This window comes from Arachis ipaensis, chromosome B3, assembly GCF_059453495.1.
Source record: "Arachis ipaensis isolate K30076 ecotype BB chromosome B3, ASM5945349v1, whole genome shotgun sequence".
In the NCBI taxonomy this organism is placed as follows: domain Eukaryota; kingdom Viridiplantae; phylum Streptophyta; class Magnoliopsida; order Fabales; family Fabaceae; genus Arachis; species Arachis ipaensis.
In genome coordinates this window covers 116,643,679-116,662,269 of record NC_142438.1, presented here as the reverse complement: position 1 = coordinate 116,662,269, position 18,591 = coordinate 116,643,679, and the positions used below count along the sequence as shown (strand labels likewise).

The window sequence follows — 18,591 nt, the reverse complement described above, 5'->3', positions numbered from 1 at the left end:
TAAAAAAATATTAATTTATACTGGTTTAAAAATTTAATTTATTAATTTTTTTGCTAAACTGATTTGTCCAGTCTAATTTTAATAAAAATAATACAATTTAATTGATTATATGTGTTAAATTCTAATTTTTAAAAAACACCTTTAAAAAAAAAATATTTTTGACATCTTTATCTAAGTGGCTCCCAAATATTAATATTATAAATGAGGCAGGAAATATTTATTTATTAGATATAATATGGAAGTCTTGTCGCTGAATTTCATGAGCCCAGCAGGGTTTATCACCGTCTGGAGCAATAAAGGGAAAAAGAAAATTGAATTAAGAACCAAGCCAAGATTCGAGTATAAATAGAAGGGATGGAAAGCAGATAATGATACTGAACCTTTAATTTGAAGTTACGCATTTTCTGCTTCTATCTTGTTGTTACGTTAGTTATTGTTCGCATGCCTCCATGGCTAATAACTTTCTCGCGTTAGCTTGCGTGTGCAACGATGGAGGCTCGAGTTCCGGCCACCTTTCGCCGCGACCACGCTACCCTTCTATGCCGAGGTATCCAAAGGGCGTCTCGGCGGCAGAAGGGAGCAGCATGGACACTATGGTCTTGGCAAAAGCCTATTTCTGCGTCACTGGAATGACTTGCTCCGCCTGTGCCGGCTCCGTCGAAAAATCCATCAAACGCCTTCCGGGTATTCGTGAGGCCGTCGTAGATGTTCTTAACAACCGTGCTCAGGTCCTCTTCTACCCCACTTTCGTTAACGTAAGTACACCATTATTAAACTTTACTAGTTATTGCTAACCCTAGCTATCATATCTTACGTGAATGTGTATATATGTGATTTCAAGGATTTTGCTTCCATTGATTATTGTACTATGCAGAACTGAATGAACAATGGAGATTGTGATGCTCATACACGTTTGACAATTCTTTATCCGGTTTTGTGACTAATTAATCAATTATATGAACATGAAATTATCAAGTTTTACATCCAAATTTTTAATTAAGTATTTCTTTAATAACAATTATTCTTCCCTTAGTCTTATTTTAGTATTGTCTTATCATACTATATTCTCGTGGAAGTAATCCATTCCTACTGCACAGTTGAACTCTAACAACATTGATGTTGATTTATGAAACCCTAAAAAAATGAATAGTACATCATTTTTTATCTTTTATTTTTATATAGGATCATTCTAGTATATGATTATGCTATAATGAATACGGTGGTTATAATTTATTTTTTATATATTATTTTAAAAAGTACTTTATTTAATGATAATAAAAATATACTAAATTCGATATATCTATACTTCTATATTATTCATATAAAAAAAATTAATACACAGTTTTTTTTTTTTGAAGTACTCTTATATATATGAATCCAAATGTAGATACCCACTTACATTTTTTTTGTCTAAACATGGAAAGAAACAAAGCAAATACTATCTTATATTCGAGCGAATGATTTGCTGGAGATCAGTACAAGACTCAAACCAAATAACATGATTAGAGTTAATCTTGACACCATATCTAGTCATCCAATAACCTTGTCACGGAAAGAAATCTTGGAAGTCACCCTAGAACTAAGGTTGCCCTTACTTGATCCCTCCTTCACACCTAATGCAAACCCTTTCACGCTCTCCCCCTTATCTCTTTCGATGGCATGACCATTTTTTTCACCGTGTTTCACTTTCAAATGCTCTCTCCCGCTCTCTCCTTCTCTCATTCTCCTTCTCTCATTCTCCCTGAGTACAGAGTACGTACTCTTTTTCTGCTAGGGTTTTCTCCGTTGCTAGTTGCTTCTTGATCTTATACCCACTTACATATTCAAAACATATATAGCATACATAAAGAGAAGAAGAGAGAGTAAATAATATTTTTGTGGACCTCCCTTTTTTTTTCCTATTTAAAATATGTACTTATGTATGCTATGTTGTATAATTTGAATATGTACGTGAGTATCACCAAATTCAAAATTTCTTAACTAACTTATAAATCACTTACTTGTCATCTCAGTTAATTATATTTTTATTATTTTTATAGATAGTTAATAAATAAAAGAGTGTAGTCATTAGTTAATATAATACAAAAAGTGAGTCAATCAAGCTTTTTTTTTTAATAATTAACATTAAAACTCTCGTAAAATTGGCAACTAGAGAATGGATCAAATTGTTTGAGCATGCATGAACTTCTTTGCTGTTTTCTTACTGAATTTGAGCCTTTTTCTGTTTTTTTTTTTTTAATTTTAATATTTGGCTCACGCATAGTTTCAGACTTTCCGTTATCACTGTAGTAGTGGCATCATTAGTAGATGTGTTAATTTGCTTCTTCATTGATTGATATTCTTAGGAGGAGACCATTCGGGAGGCCATTGAAGATGCTGGTTTTGAAGCCACCTTAGACAGAGACGAATCCAATGAGAGAAATGTTCAGGTATGCCGGATGCGCATCAAAGGAATGACTTGCACCTCTTGTTCCTCCACCGTTGAATCTGCTCTTCAAGCTATTCAAGGTGTGCTCAAGGCTCAGGTGGCTTTAGCGACCGAAGAAGCCGAAGTTCACTACGATCCGAACCTCATTAGCTACAATCAAATCTTGGTGGCCACAGAAGACACTGGTTTTGAGGCCACACTCATCAGCACCGGTGAAGACATGAGCAAGATATACCTTCAAGTTGAAGGTGTAAGAACTGAGCGTTCCATGAGACTCATTGAAAACTCTCTTCAGGCACTCCCTGGAGTACAAGGCATAGAAATACACCCTGAGTTCAACAAAGTATCTCTTTCTTATAAACCGGATTTAACAGGGCCAAGGAATTTCATCAATGTCATTGAGGAAACCGGCTCGAGGCGTTTCAAGGCTAAAATATTCCCTGAAGAAGGAGGAAGAAGGAACACTCACAGAAAAGAAGAAATCAAGCAATACTATAGATCATTTCTATGGAGTTTACTGTTTACTATTCCTGTTTTTTTAACTTCTATGGTGCTTATGTATATCCCTGGAACTAAGCATGGACTGGATTCAAAGGTTGTCAATATGCTTACTGTGGGGGAGATCATAAGATGGGTTCTTTCCACACCAGTGCAGTTCATTATAGGCCGGAGATTTTACTCTGGCGCATACAAAGCGTTGCGCCATGGCTCTGCTAACATGGATGTTTTGATTGCCTTGGGAACAAATGCAGCATACTTCTATTCAGTATATTCTGTTCTTAGAGCTGCTACCTCTCACAGTTTCAAAGGAACTGATTTCTTTGAGACCAGCGCTATGCTTATTTCATTTATTCTGTTGGGAAAGTATCTTGAAGTTCTGGCCAAGGGGAAGACATCCAATGCAATTGCCAAGCTGATGAACTTGACTCCTGACACAGCAATCTTGTTGTCACTTGACAGTGAAGGGAATGTTATTGGTGAACAAGAGATTGATAGCCGGTTGATTCAAAAGAATGATGTGATTAAGATTATTCCTGGAGCAAAAGTAGCTTCAGATGGATTTGTCATATGGGGTCAGAGCCATGTGAATGAGAGCATGATCACAGGCGAGGCGCGTCCTGTTTCAAAGAGAAAGGGTGATACTGTTATTGGAGGGACGGTGAATGAGAATGGGGTGCTGCATATTAAGGCCACCAGGGTTGGCTCAGAGAGTGCTCTTTCTCAGATTGTTCGACTAGTCGAATCGGCTCAAATGGCCAAGGCTCCGGTGCAGAAGTTTGCTGACCGCATTTCCAAATACTTTGTGCCTTTGGTAACCTATTCATGACATGAGTTCTTTAAACTGATTATTTTCTAGACAGATTTTTGGTTTATATAAAGGGGTATGTTTATGCAGGTCATTTTGATCTCGTTTTCAACTTGGCTTTCTTGGTTTCTAGCTGGAAGATTTCATGCTTACCCAGAGTCTTGGATACCATCTTCAATGGACAGCTTTGAGCTTGCTTTGCAGTTTGGGATTTCAGTCATGGTCATAGCCTGCCCATGTGCCTTAGGATTAGCAACACCAACTGCTGTTATGGTTGGCACTGGAGTTGGTGCATCTCAAGGTGTGCTGATCAAAGGAGGACAGGCATTAGAAAGCGCTCACAAGGTCAGGGTTTCATATTAGAATACTCACTAGAGCTTCTTTTTTTTCCTGTCACTACAATCATTTATATATAAATACAACATCCGGATTTATGAACTATGACTTTTTGTTTTCGTAGGTGAACTGCATTGTTTTTGACAAGACAGGTACCCTTACTATTGGAAAGCCTGTGGTGGTAAATACAAAACTTTTGACAAATATGGTACTACAAGAATTCTATGAACTTGTGGCTGCTGCTGAGGTAGGCATTTTATTATTATGGTTATTCATGAATAAATACTCATTACCTTATATGTTACTTGCCTATTTTAGGTGAATAGTGAGCATCCACTGGCTAAGGCCATAGTTGAGTATGCCAAGAAACTGAGAGATGAAGAGAATCCTGTTTGGCCAGAAGCAAGGGATTTTGTCTCCATTACTGGACATGGAGTGAAGGCCACTGTTCGGAACAAGGAAGTAATAGTGGGAAACAAGAACTTGATGGTTGAACACAATGTTGTAGTTCCTGCAGATGCTGAAGATATACTAGCAGAAGCTGAAGAGATGGCTCAAACTGGGATTTTAGTATCTATAAGTGGGGAAGTAGTTGGAGTTTTAGCAATATCTGATCCACTGAAACCCAGCGCACAAGAAGTCATTTCCATTCTCAAGTCCATGAACATAAGGAGCATCATGGTGACTGGGGACAACTGGGGTACTGCAAATTCTATAGCAAAGGAAGTTGGAATTGAAACTGTTAATGCTGAGGCCAAACCAGAGCAAAAGGCAGAGAAAGTCAAGGACTTGCAGGTACATTGTTTTGGTAGAAAAAAGTTCAGCATTCATTTGCATTCACTTATTAAAGTGCTATTTCAAAAAGATATAGATATTATAGTTGTTTCGAAACATATTAAGTGGACTTTTATTTACTTTTCTTTTTTCAAAAAGGCTTCTGGATGCATAGTGGCTATGGTGGGGGATGGTATAAATGACTCACCAGCACTTGTAGCAGCAGATGTAGGAGTGGCAATTGGTGCTGGAACTGATATTGCCATTGAGGCTGCTGATATTGTCTTGATGAAGAGCAACTTGGAGGATGTGATAACTGCCATTGACCTTTCTAGGAAAACATTTTGGCGTATCAGACTCAATTACATTTGGGCCTTGGGATATAATCTTCTTGGAATCCCAATTGCTGCTGGAGCTCTTTTCCCTTCTACAGGATTTCGGTTGCCACCATGGATTGCCGGGGCTGCTATGGCCGCCTCTTCAGTCAGCGTTGTTTGTTGTTCTCTACTATTGAAATATTACAGGAGACCCAAGAAGCTGGACAACCTTGAGATAAGGGGCATAAGCATTGAATGATGATAAAATATGAATCAATAGAATTTAGGGGATTTGCTTTAGCTATTGTGTGTTTACTTGAAGGAGTGGTTTGTTAAGTTGTTCTGAATTTCTGATCAATAAATTTGGATAGGAGTCACTTGTTAGACGACCATGAATCTGTAAATATGCTTGGATGATTCTGTTCTGCATGTAAAAAACTGTTTGTTGTGACGTTAGAATAATGTACAAAACGAAAAGCCTTTACCAGTCCTGCTATTTTTTCTTATACTGTCTATCTGCTGTAAGATTTTCAGCAGACTCTTCAGTTAATTTTCTTTGCCAAACAGGTGCTGATCAACATATGTTTGTATTCGTAGTATACAGTTCTCCACAAATCTGTTTCAGTAGGTACCACTCTATCCTGGCTTTGCATCCAAATTACACAAATCAAATCGAGGTGTTCATCAACCTTACAAGCACAAGTTACAAAATGTAACACTCAGCTATATGCTTGGATTGAAGATAAAAACAAAAGATGTGTTACCCATGTACAATCGCATCTCTTCTATTATTTCTGAGTCTTACACTTGCAAAATATGCTGCGGATACTCCATATATAGTGGTGTAGCATTCATATGAGACCTTTATTATAAGGCGTACAGGTATTCTGAAAGGAAAATCCAATTTATGTCACACTTCAGCAACAAAGATAAAGTCATCAGTTTCACATCTTTGAAGGTCCCCCCATCTTGTTGCTAGGATCAGTCCCCGTTTCAGCTGTCCTTGCACGCTGCTGTTCGAATTTCTTTTTAACTCTGTAAAGGATATTATGTACTTCTTCAAAATGAGGATTCGTTGCAGTTCTTGTATTCTCAATCCACTGAAGAACTTTCTTGTAAGGAGATAATATTCGACTGCGATCCCTCTCATCCAAAACCTGTGATAATTCAGAGTTCAATTAGAGAATTAGATATCTTATAGATTCATGCTAAAAGATATCACACATATTACCAACCACCATTGTGGTTCAACCAAAGATTTCAAGACGACAAGTCAATTGATAGCATCGTTTACAATAAGAAATTTTAAGCTCACAAATTGGGAATATAGCTACCATACTTACAAGAGCTATTTATCAGGTAATGAAGCATTCATGACAATAATAATGATCAAGTCATATCTAGTTACCTCAAGTTGCATAAGTTCACAAACCATGCTGAGATCAGCCACCGATGGTTGGGTGTTATCACACAGAAAGCCTCCATCATCTCCATTGAGCCAGAAATCCTCCAGTGCTTTCAGAGAAGATAATAAAACCTTTTCTGCTTCAGTAGCTGCTTTTGGATTCAGTTGACGGCCAAGGGCAGGTGCTAGTGTAGTATGTATTACATAATTCACTGCAAAGTCATACAACAAATGATGAATAATAACCACATTCCTGGATTTTCTTCTAGTAATTTGTTTAACAATCGCTAACTAGCATACAAGTCTAGAGAAAACAAAATCAACTGCACATGGCTAGTCACATTACTTAAAGGAGTTCAAACATGTTTAGATTTGAATGTATCTACCTGCTCCATTTCGTAAATTAGAATGATGCCAATCCATTACTGAGTTAATTTTGGCTCTTCTAGACAGCTCAGTTGGATACCTGATGAATCAAAATGGAAGATGTTATAATTTATCAAGTTATTTATTCTAATCTCTGTCACCCTATTCTGTCCTTTCAATGAACATACAGAAATGAGGGAAATGAACCCAAAATCGTGTTTTACTAATGGACAATGTAACAGTTCAATTCTGAAATCTAAGAGTTCCCAAGTAACGAGTACTCTATAAAGATTAAAACAATAGCAGTTCATCAGGTCACAAGAAGCAGATGAGATGGTTCTACTAACCAGTGGTCAGCAATTCCAGTAAAAGCAGAAGCAAGATATACTAGGATTGCATGGCTGCCAAAAGAAAACAAGATTAATTCCACCACTTACATAAGCATTGTAAAGAAACACAAATTCACGTATTTATAAAGTGAATTACACAAATTAGACTAACAAAACCATAAAGTGAACAGAATGGAGAATACTTAAATAAAATACATGTCATGTTTCAGATTTAAATTAGGATATCCCAACATATTTCCTTCATTTTGATAGTCATGATGTACATAAATAACCTTGACAACCCAGTGATAACCAACAGGTGCAATGGAGCACCGCCATAAGCATTAAAATAAGAAAGGAGGGTTAAAAAGCACGGTTTCTTATCAAGAATTACCTCTCGGAGAGCTTCAAGTTTCCATGAACAATAGCCGGAACTTTCTGCAGAGGGTTTACTTCTGCAAAGATATCAAACAACGCATTAAGTAGCAGAGCGGACAGCACCAACTATTGCAACCAAATCGTACAAGAAATATAAGACGTGTTAGATAGAAATTTGTTGAATCAGCAGAGCAGAGATAATAGACACCAACAAATAGAGATAGATAGATAGATAAGTACCCGTAAAGTCAGGAGTGAGGTGGTGACCTTTGGAAATATCTACCTTAATCTCCTCGAAGTCAATTCCATTAACCCTTTACAAAGAAGGGAGTTGTGCACAATCAGAGACTGTTTGATTGTATTATTAAAGGATGTCATGAGTGACAGAGTGAGAGTGAGTAGTGTGTACCTGCAGAAGATGAGGATTGCACGAGAAGGCTGGGACATGCGATCTGCATACACCTTCAGCTTCCCCATCTTCCTTTCCCTTTTGGCTTTTTGAGTTTTGATCCTCTCTGCCTTGCTAATTTGGAACTGCTTCTATGTCTAAGTTGAGAACTTGAGATGCGTAATGTTGACTTTCTTAAGCGGTAGCAGACACACACGCAAAGTCAAAAAGTCAAAAACACAACAGCTACTATGACTCTATGAATTTGAGTTTTTTGGAGCAATCTCTCCAAGTGGAACCATAGCGTAAGAAGGGCGCTTCACGTTGCCGGCAGCATCGATGAAGAGGTAAATTTTTTTATTTTTTTTGTTAGGATATTTACGTATATTTATGTATTATTTAGGATATATTAATTAGAAAACAAAACCTTAGTTTAGTTTAGAGTTTGAAAATTAAAATTTAAAAATAAATGTAGAGAATTTGAAGTTAGGTATTTAAAAATTAAGATCAAAATTTGAAATGTAAGATTTATGGGTTGATGTTAGTTTTTGAAATTATTATTTAAATTTTGAAATTTTAAATTTAAATTTTTGAAGGTATAGAGTTTACAATTGAAATTTAAAGTTTAAATTTTAAGTAAATAATGTAAGGTTTGTTGACTCGAAGCTAAAATTTAAGTTGCAGATGTGAAACTTTAAATTTTAGAACCTATGACTTATGGATGCTAAAGTTGGACAATCGTTAGTTATTATAATGTTCATATGTTCGTTGTGTCGTTCATATAAATGATGATACCTGTCTCTCTTTTTGAACAAAATTATAGTAATAGTGATTATAGGAGAACTATATTTAACATTTTAGTTAACTGATTCGATACATTATGTGGCCACCGTAGTTTTTGTTTTGATATATAAATTACGGTTTGGATCTGTAAGTATTAGAAATTAATCAAGTTTTTCTTATTTTTGTCACAATATGCAGCCAAGCCGGTGTGTTTATAGCGTTCGCAGGCAACAGAATATGCCATTGCATGATAGGATCATACCTTATTTGGAGAGGGCTGGTTTGTACCACTTGGCTAGGCTGAACACGCGTTGGTTCTGGCTGGATGAGCCTCTGTCGGTGCATTATTGAGATGTCGCGGTTACCAGAATCACAAACAACTCGAATCACAAACAACTCCGCAAGTCGACCGTATGTGGACGTCACTAGGGTGGTTACCGGAAGATTTCTTGTACCCTTCAAAATAGAGTTAACACACTCAGATATATTAGTCATCATGTGACCGAACCGTCTGCTGCCGTCCTAGTGCTGAGTTGACTTATCATACTCTATTCTTTTCGCCCAGTCACACATAGCTGGATTCTCAGTACACATGATATCAAACCAATAGTCAAACTCTGCCTCAGTCTTCGCATAAGCAGCGTTCACAAGTAAACGCTTTGCTCATTGCCCTTGAAATTGAGTGAGAAGTTACCTGCAACATGCCGAATACAAAATGCTCGATATGCATGAGGAGGTAGCTAGCCACTGTCAGGTGCCTCAAGTGCAGCCTTGATGCCGTTGTGCCTGTCCAAGATGACCAGTATCCCCTCCTGCGGAGTCACATGTTGGCGCAGGTTGGTCAGGAAGAAAAACCATGACTCCGCATTTTCCCTTCCACGAGGGCAAAAGCAATTGGCAAGATGTTGGAGTTTCCATCTTGCACGATAGCCAGAAGCAAAGTGCCGCCATACTTGCCATAAAGATGAGTGTCGTCTATACTTATCAGAGTCTTGCAATGTCGGAAAGTTTCAACACAAGGAGGAAATGTCCAAAAAAGACGATGAAAGTACACGGTAGAATCGTCAACTTGATCACCGACTCGAACCGGAGAAGTCTTCAATAACGCAACTGTTCCCTCCATGGTAGACTGCACACCAAGGATCGAACGGGGCAGCTCGGCATAGTACTCTTCCCAATCTCCGTAGATCTGTGCTACTACCTTCTGTTTAACCATCCAGGCCTTCCTGTAACTAAGCCTGAACCGATACGTTGCTTCAGTAGCTTCTTGCAACACATTTATCGAAACCTCCGCATCGGCTCGAACTAGAGGAAAGATCTTCGCATAAATGACATGATAATCAAGTTGTCGGTAGTCACTTGATATCGATGTAGCCAAGCAATTGTGTGGTCCGTTGTACCGTCGAACCTTCCAGGTACTCTTTTGCTGCCAAAGTGTGATGCGAATCATCCACGTGCAACCTTTATCAAACTCCTTGCACCTCCCATGATACTTAGATGATCCGATTTTATCACCCTATACTCAACACCACAGTGAATACTGTAATCCTTTACACTCAGAACAACTTCCTCCTTACTTTGGAAAGATTGGCCAATTTAAAATTTAACTGCAGCATTTCCCTCGTGCAATCCTTGACCCCCAAAGGTAGGACCTATGTCCGGCGGTTGGCTGATGGCTTCTAAGTTCAGGGTAGAGAAGTGTGGAGCATGTTGATATGTGCCGAAACTTGACGGTACCTGACGTGTTGTTGGGTTTGTAGGAATATCATCATCACTGTCCCCACCAATGTCAGCAGGCTCTTCATCCGAATCATCCTCTCGCATCGCATTTTCAACCCGATCCGGTTCACCCTCACATCCAACGTCTGCAATCGGATAGGCTGATATAACTACCCCAACTGCACCACATGGACGATTAGCCAACAAACAATCAGGTGCAACGACAGGCATTGATGTAGAAGCACCCCCCATCGTAGTCAATTGAGGATTTGGCACCGATGCCTCAGAACTATCGGTGCCGTGTTCCAACTTCGCAAACAACTCATGTATCCTCACTTCCGGAAAACTCTCCTGACAATGAAATAATACCTGCATATCTTCATCGGACCCTATCACGAATGTTTCATATTTCACGCCAGTTGACACAACCACAATAGGAATCTTGTAGAACAGCTTCTTCACCCACTTTGTCCCGCACACGCTCAATTTTTGCAATATATTTATTTTTAGATCTAACAGTGTATTAGATGACCTGATAAAAACACTCAGTGGTTCTCTATCGGTAAACTTTACACCGTGACTTTTACTCTTTTTTATTTTTTCAGAGCAATGACTAAGACTAAAAAACTCTCCTCACTCTCCATTCTAAGGTTTTGAATGAAAATGACACTCTACACAACTTGCTGGGTATATATAGGCATTTTTCAAACTGTCGCATTCTGAAGAAACCGCTACAGGGTCCTGCTGTTTCCTCATGCATGCCATTTCTTCATAAACCGCTACAGGGTGTAGCATTTTATGTAATTGCAGCATCTCAACGTAAACCGCGATAAGGTGTAGCGGTTTACGTGCAAACACTAATCCGCGTCAGAGTGTCGCGGTTTACATATAGTTAAGAAAGTTGCAATTGCGTCTGGTGTTTTATAAAGTTATTATTTGGTAAGTCCAAATATTTTAATTACGTAAATTGTCCTATATATATGTTGCCACTTGATGTATTTAATTTTCCACATATTATTCATATTTTCCAATGAAAATGTTATAGTCAATATTTTCAGTAAAAAAAATAAAAATAAAAATAAAAAGTTGGTTAATTTAAATATAAAATAAAAATAAAAGTATTAATTATCTAATATTTAAAAACAGACTCCGCTAAAAATTCAACTTGAGATATAGTCAATTATAACCAACTAGTCGAAAAACATGTTAGTTACATAAAAAAATAAAACAATTCTCCATTACTCTTATTCTTTAGAATTTTAAAATTACAAACAAATTATTATTTTTACCTGCAATTACATTACGGAAATATAAATCTTTTAAAACTATATCGGTTTTGTCTTGACATTATAGATTATAGCACAAAAGATTTATAAAATCAAACTATTTTTACAAAAAAGATCGTAGGAGACAAAAGTCTCCGTCGGCTAAAAAGACCAGGGTCTTTGTAGAAAAAAGATCAAATAATAAGATTTTTAGTTATTATTTTCATGTGAAAGAGTTTGATTTATTACTAATAATTAATTTTAGGTTTAATTACTCTGCAGGTCCCTATAGTTTTACCAAATTTTCAATTAGGTCCCTATACTTTTTTTCTTTTCAATTAGGTCCCTATACATCATTTTTTTCAATTTAGTCCCTGTTAACGTTAAACGTAAAAAAATGTTAATAAATTGTGAAATTACTTGTATACCCTTAGGGACCTAATTGAAAAGAAAATAAGTATAAGGACCTAATTGAAAATTCGATAAAACTATAAATATTCAATAAAAGATATTCCTATAATCCTTATTCAATGATTCTACGACATGAAAGATATTCCTATAATCCCTTTTATTTTGTCACTATCATTCTTTTACTTATTTATATACAAATTGTACCAAAAATAATTTCTTTTTATTTTTTTGACTTTCAAAATACAACATATAAAAAAAAGTAATGAATAAAATAAAACAGAAATAATAGTAAAAAGTATATATAAAATTCAATTTCCATCATTCAAGTATTTATTATGATCATGTAACATTTTACATTTGTGTAGATTCATGAAATATAGTTTGTGTCTTTATCATATCATGGTATACTATAGAAAACCACAAGGCTATGTAATTTGAAATCTAAAAATGAAAACCATAGAAAGCATAGTTTCAGTATAATACATAAAATCTGGAAATCAATTCTTGTGTTGCAGCCTCCGACTCTCTGAACTGGCATAAAGATCAACAATAACATTAATAACAACCGGTTCTGAAAGAGCAAACTTGAGTTCATCAGGTGTCCCAACAAGTTAGCTCTTTCCATCAAAAGCTTCAATCAAAGTCTGAACCAATGTCCGAATTGAAACCAATGTCACTATCACAAGGCTTTCTGCAGCAAAACCAGGGAACAGAGAAGCTAAGAACTCCAAAGGGTTCAAATTAGTATCATCCACGATTGCATTCTCAGCAAAGATGTCATCTAAGAAGTTATTGCCATTAATGTGCTGCTGAGATAATTCTTCCTGCTCATTGAATATATATCTACTTCCTTTAGAAGAATGAAACATCAAGCCTTCAATATCATCATGTATGGATAAGCCTGCTAAAGAAAGGTCATTAAGACCTTGGGACTCTTCTCTCACGACCTTGAAATCAGGGGTTATATCATCAGGGAGCTGACATCGTCGTTTGGGATACTTTCTTGGACAAGTTCATTATCAACTAGGATGTCAACAAAATAACTACATAGACTCTAACTAAAGTTGCAGTAATGTCCAATCAGCCTCACCTAAACCCTCAAAATGGATCAATTTGATCATGCTCATTGATCAGACAAGCTGCCAAAAGAAAGAACAGGGGAAAATAAATAGGTTCACACAAATTTGACACATCATGTTGATAAATGAATTAAAAGATGAACATGCCAAAACCACAACTCATTATACAACTCATTATCCTAAACATCCATGACGTATACTACAACATGGGCAAAGCAGTTGAGCTTAAGTTACAATAGAGATATAGCTAATTTTAGCATCACTGCAAAGAAAATACATGTAAAGCCAGTTCGAGTTTAGAAGCCGTGACTTGTATACCAAAAAACAAAAGATGAAGAACAGAGATAAATTGTTTCAGAAATAGGAAGACATAGAACGCACTGTTAAAAACTTCAATTGTTCGCACGATGATGACGACTCACCAAGAAACTCTGATCTTAGCTTCATCAATAAGCGACCAAGATAGTTTAAGCCTTCTCCATCTCGACCTCCACCCCGAAAGAAATCATGAGGCGAAGCCTCGACAAGAACAGAACCGGTGGTTAGAAGAAGCATGGTATTCATCACAGCAACAACCATCAACAATAAAGTAAATTCATAATCAACAAAATCAATTCATATGTCAATTCATCAATTCACAAAACCCTTACATATATATTCATATTGTAAACCCAAACTATTGTATCAAAAGAATTCAGAATTCAATTAAACAAATAGGTATATTAAATCAATTCAGAAATCAGAAAAATTATCATTTGCTTAAACCTGTTTCATTAACTTTAAAAAAACAAAAGAAAAAATTAACCTGTTACCTGTTTTGGAAGATCGACTTCAGGCAGCAAGGCGAGGTGCGGCGAGGTGTGGCGACGCGAGTAGCGGCGTAGTGATCCACGACGAGGGAACGCGACGGAAGTGACACACCACTAGTGGGAAGCAGAGTAGAGCAGACGCACGACCAGCGCAGAGCAGTGCAGCGCAGACCAAGGACGACGGACGATAAAGACGATGGACGCTCACGCCGCCAAGGACGACGACGACGTCGCCGCCGCTGCAGATGGAGGACGACACCATCGAATGGATCGGAGGAGAAAGGCAGTGACTTCAGAGAACAAGGGCTTACTAGGTTCTTTGTTTTTGGATAAAATGGCAAGGGTAATTTTGGTATTTTAAAAAAATAGAAGTGGGTTTAATTAGCTATTATAACTTAATTAGGAGAATATTCGATTTTTGAATAGAATATTCTGTTATTTTAAACGGTTTTGTCACGGTAGGGACTAAATTGAAAAAAAAATTTAACATCTAAGGACCCAATTCAAAAGAAAAAAAGTATAGGGACCTAATTGAAAATTTGGTGAAACTATATGGACTTGCAGAATAATTAAACCTTAATTTTAATATTCGTTATCTGAAATTTGAAATGATTTAACTTGTATACTTTTGATTAGGTGTTAAGTCTATTGTACAAATAGAAATAATTAATTTTTATGCTTGCTATTTAAAAATAATATTTTTTCTCCTTATATATATAAAAATATAATTAGATATTAGCATAAAAAAATTATATTGATAGTTATAAAATTAACTCAAAATTAAATTTTTTAAACAATTGAATCTTGATTTTAACTTTTAATCATAACATTAATATTCTCTCCAAATTATATTTAATAAATATTTAAAAGAAGAAAAATAAAAATATATATTAAAAAGATAAACAGTGAAAATGTAAAACTAAATAAAAAAACTAAAAAAATATGTATATAATAATAATAATAATAATATTTTTTATTTGAATTGTATTATTTTGTCAATTTTATTTTTTGTAGAACAAAAAGATAGAAAAATAGAAAATGAGAGAAAAGAGAAAGAAAGATAAAGATGAAGACTGAGAGAGAAAGTTTGTTAATTTTGAAAGAAAAAATTTTATTTTAATTACAATAAAAAAATATCTGATGGCACATTTTGATTTGTCAAATTACTAATATAAAATATAAATTACAAATTATATATAGAGTGAAAAGAGTAGAGAGAAATAAAAAAAGGGAAAGAGATAGATGAGAGAATTTAAGAAGGGAGTTTATTAATTTTGGAGGAAAATATTTTTTCTCAATTTGAATAAGAGAATGTCATGTGACATATTTGATTATTAAATTAGATAATAATATATAAATATATTAGAATTATATATAGAGTGAGAAGGGTAGAGAGAAATAGAAAAAAGGGAAAGAGGTAGATGAGAGGATTTAGGAAGGGAATTTATTAATTTTAGAAGAAAATATTTTCTCTCAAATTTAATAAGAGTGCCATGTGACACATTTTGTTATTAAATTAGATAATAATATAATATATAGATATATTTTAATTTTAATTTTTAATATTTTAATTTTAATTTTAATATAATTAAAGAATGTCATGTTGCACATCTTGATTGTCAAATTTATAATTAGTCCTTGATAATGATATATAAAAGAGATAGAGTGGTTGAAGGAATGAGAGGGATAGATAAAGGGAGAGAGAGGAGGGGAGAACTCTTTAATTTTGGAGGGAAAGATTTGATTTTGTTCTGACCTGGCCCAGGCGACCAGGAGCTCCGACCCAGCGGACGTCACCCACCCGAACTGCGGGTAATGTATGGAATCCCACTCCCTAGCAGCCAGCCTCATGATAGCTAGGCGAGGAAACTTCTAGGAAAGAGACCTATATCAAGTGGGACCCGTCCTACTGACAGGGCATATAAGGGGACGGCCTACCCCTCCCTTGAGGTACGTCACTAATCCCTTACCTTCACTACCACCTATACGATCCCTGACAAGAGCGTCGGCGTGTCATTGCAGGTGGCTCCCCCCTCTTCAACACCGCAGCTTGGGAAGTCGCCAAGTCTCCATCTTCCACTCTCCAACACCACAACTCGGGAAACCCATCCGCTCGTCAACCAGGTCCAGATCCCCCTCATCCCTTTCGCCCATTCCACTCACCTAACCCGTTCGGAACCCAGCAACCGAACATTTGGCGCCGTTTGTGGGGATCTGGTGTGAATGGACTTCCTGTTAGGTCCCATGGAAGGAGACGATGGAGGCGAGCCACGGAAGGAGGAAGTGGTTCCCCGAACCAGTGGAGTAGCCTCCTTGGCTTCCTCTCGTGAGCGCACGAGATCCCCCCTCGGAGAGGGGAGCCTCCCTCCCGCTCCCGGGAAAGGCGTCCCTTCGGAGGGATGGGGAGCGACTATCCTCGGATAATGCAGGAGCTGCGTCACAGGGTGCAGAACCTGGAGTGGGAGCTAGCGGGCAAAGAGCGCTACCAGCCTGCCCCGAGTCAACATCGATCCCGATCGCCCTTAAGGAGGGGGGAAACCAGAGCGAGAAGTCCCCGAAGAGACCGCTCAAGAGGCATACCGACCCCCGGTCTGACCCAGAAAGCCAAGGGAAATGCAGAGAGGTGCCGAGGAGACGGCAAGACCCTATAATCTACACCCGACCTCCAGCAAGACGCACCGAAGAGGAAAACCGAGAGGATAGCAGAGAAAGACCAAGGAGGCGACGACACCCCGTGATCATGGGGGCGACCCCTTTTCACCACTCCATTCTCGAGGTCCGGCTACCCAAGCACTTCGATAAGCCAACGGACATGAGATATGACGGTACCCAAAATCCTCAAGAACATCTAATGGCCTTCGAGGCCAGGATGAATCTGGAAGGTGTGGGTGATGAAGTGAGATGTCGCGCCTTCCCCATGACCTTAGTGGGGCCGGCGATCCGTTGGTTCAATGCTCTCCCCCAAGGTTCCGTGACCACGTTTACAGACATAACCCGAGCCTTCCTGGCTCAGTTTACCACACGTATTGCTAAGCTAAGCACCCGATCAACTTGCTAGGGGTGGCGCAGAGAAGCGGGGAACCGACCAGGAAGTACCTGGATAGGTTTAATGATGAATGCTTGGAGATTGACGGCCTGACCGACTCAGTGGCCAGTTTATGCTTGACGAACGGATTTCTGAACGAAGATTTCAAGAATCACCTTACCACTAAGCTCGTGTGGACGATGCAAGAAATCCAAAATGTGGCCAAGGAGTATACCAACGACGAGGAGGTTAGCCAAGTCATGGCAGCCAACAAGCGGCAGCCCACCTATAACCCTGCTCGTCAGCCCGGCAATGGGGAAAGGCCTAAAGAGCACTCTAAGGACGGAGGGCCAGCTAACGCCTTCAAGTTGTTCCCCCGGGTAGGGAAGTTTACTAACTACACTCCCCTAACAGCCCCGATCGTCGAGGTGTACCAGCAGATAGCCGACAAGGGCATCCTGTCGAAGCCCCGACAACTTAAGGATAGAACTGGAGGGAACAAAAACCTCTACTGCGACTACCACAAGGGCTTCAGCCACAAGACCCAAGATTGTTTCGATTTGAAGGATGCTCTGGAGAAGGTGATCCAGGAAGGTAAGCTGGCAGAATTTTCTCACCTCATAAGAGAACCTAGGAGGTGGGATCGTGACCGATCTGGTGACGACAGGATCCGCACCGTGAGACCAATGCAAGAGCCTGAGGAGGACAATGAACGTGGCCTCACCATCGTGAACATTGTAGTCGGGAGAGACGTCGCCCCTAGGTCGAAGTCGGCATGCAGGAAAGATACCAAGGTCTTGGCCGTGTCATCGTCTAGTCCCGCGCTTTCCCCCAGGAGAGTCCCGTCAATATCATTCGGACCAGAGGATCGGTGGTTCGACGACTTGCCGGAGAACCCTCCTATGGTGATCACGGTAAGAGTAGGAACTGGTCTGGTCAGGCGAATCCTCATGGACACCGGAGTCGATTCGAACATCATGTTCCGTAATGTGTTTGATGCTCTGGGCCTCCGAGACACTGACCTGAGAACCCACCAACATGATGTGGTCGGCTTAGGCGATAACTTTATCAAGCCTGATGGAATAGTCTTCCTACCAGTCTCCATAGGAGGAGGTCGAGGGAAGAGGTCGGTAATGGCGGAGTTCGTTGTTCTAAGGGACTCCACGGTCTACAACCTTATCTTGGGAAGGAAAACCGTCAATGAGTTCAGAGCAGTGATCTGTACCAAGCTATTGATGATGAAGTTTGTTGCTGATGATGGGTCGGTTGGATCCATTAGGGGAGATTTGGAAACGGTGGCCGCGTGCAACAACGTCAGTCTTTCCCTAAGAAAAAAGTCCAAAGAGGCATCCGGGGTCTTCCTAGTTGACCTAGACGCCAGGGTCAATGACAGGCCAGAACCTGAAGGAGACCTTGAGAAGTTCAGGGTTGGCGACTCGGAAGAAAAGTTCACCTTCGTAAATAGAAACCTCC

General features: G+C 38.5%; 3 protein-coding genes and 1 long non-coding RNA gene across 4 annotated transcripts; 1 reads left to right on the top strand and 3 right to left on the bottom strand.

Moving 5' to 3' along the window:
- The first annotated feature begins 392 nt into the window (after nt 1–392).
- On the top strand, nt 393–5,641 carry LOC107630805 (putative copper-transporting ATPase HMA5). The gene is made up of 6 exons (XM_016334047.3): nt 393–755; nt 2,346–3,740; nt 3,825–4,079; nt 4,195–4,317; nt 4,389–4,865; nt 5,004–5,641. The coding sequence occupies exons 1-6, from the start codon at nt 450–452 to the stop codon at nt 5,418–5,420; spliced, it is 2,973 nt and encodes a 990-aa protein (XP_016189533.1). The 5' UTR covers nt 393–449; the 3' UTR covers nt 5,421–5,641.
- An 88-nt stretch (nt 5,642–5,729) lies between these two features.
- On the bottom strand, nt 5,730–8,359 carry LOC107630806 (glutathione S-transferase T1). The gene is made up of 7 exons (XM_016334048.3): nt 8,049–8,359; nt 7,880–7,953; nt 7,656–7,716; nt 7,280–7,333; nt 6,953–7,032; nt 6,570–6,778; nt 5,730–6,318 (listed from the first exon to the last, which is right to left on the bottom strand). The coding sequence occupies exons 1-7, from the start codon at nt 8,114–8,116 to the stop codon at nt 6,106–6,108; spliced, it is 759 nt and encodes a 252-aa protein (XP_016189534.1). The 5' UTR covers nt 8,117–8,359; the 3' UTR covers nt 5,730–6,105.
- A 1,292-nt stretch (nt 8,360–9,651) lies between these two features.
- Nucleotides 9,652–11,324, bottom strand: LOC107633485 (uncharacterized). The gene is made up of 3 exons (XM_016337105.1): nt 11,240–11,324; nt 10,419–11,041; nt 9,652–10,326 (listed from the first exon to the last, which is right to left on the bottom strand). The coding sequence occupies exons 1-3, from the start codon at nt 11,322–11,324 to the stop codon at nt 9,652–9,654; spliced, it is 1,383 nt and encodes a 460-aa protein (XP_016192591.1).
- Nucleotides 11,325–12,503: 1,179 nt separating this feature from the next.
- LOC107630804 (uncharacterized) lies at nt 12,504–14,438 on the bottom strand. The gene is made up of 3 exons (XR_001618401.3): nt 14,097–14,438; nt 13,666–13,803; nt 12,504–13,344 (listed from the first exon to the last, which is right to left on the bottom strand). It is a non-coding gene; the product is annotated as an uncharacterized LOC107630804 (long non-coding RNA).
- Between the last annotated feature and the right edge of the window lie 4,153 nt (nt 14,439–18,591).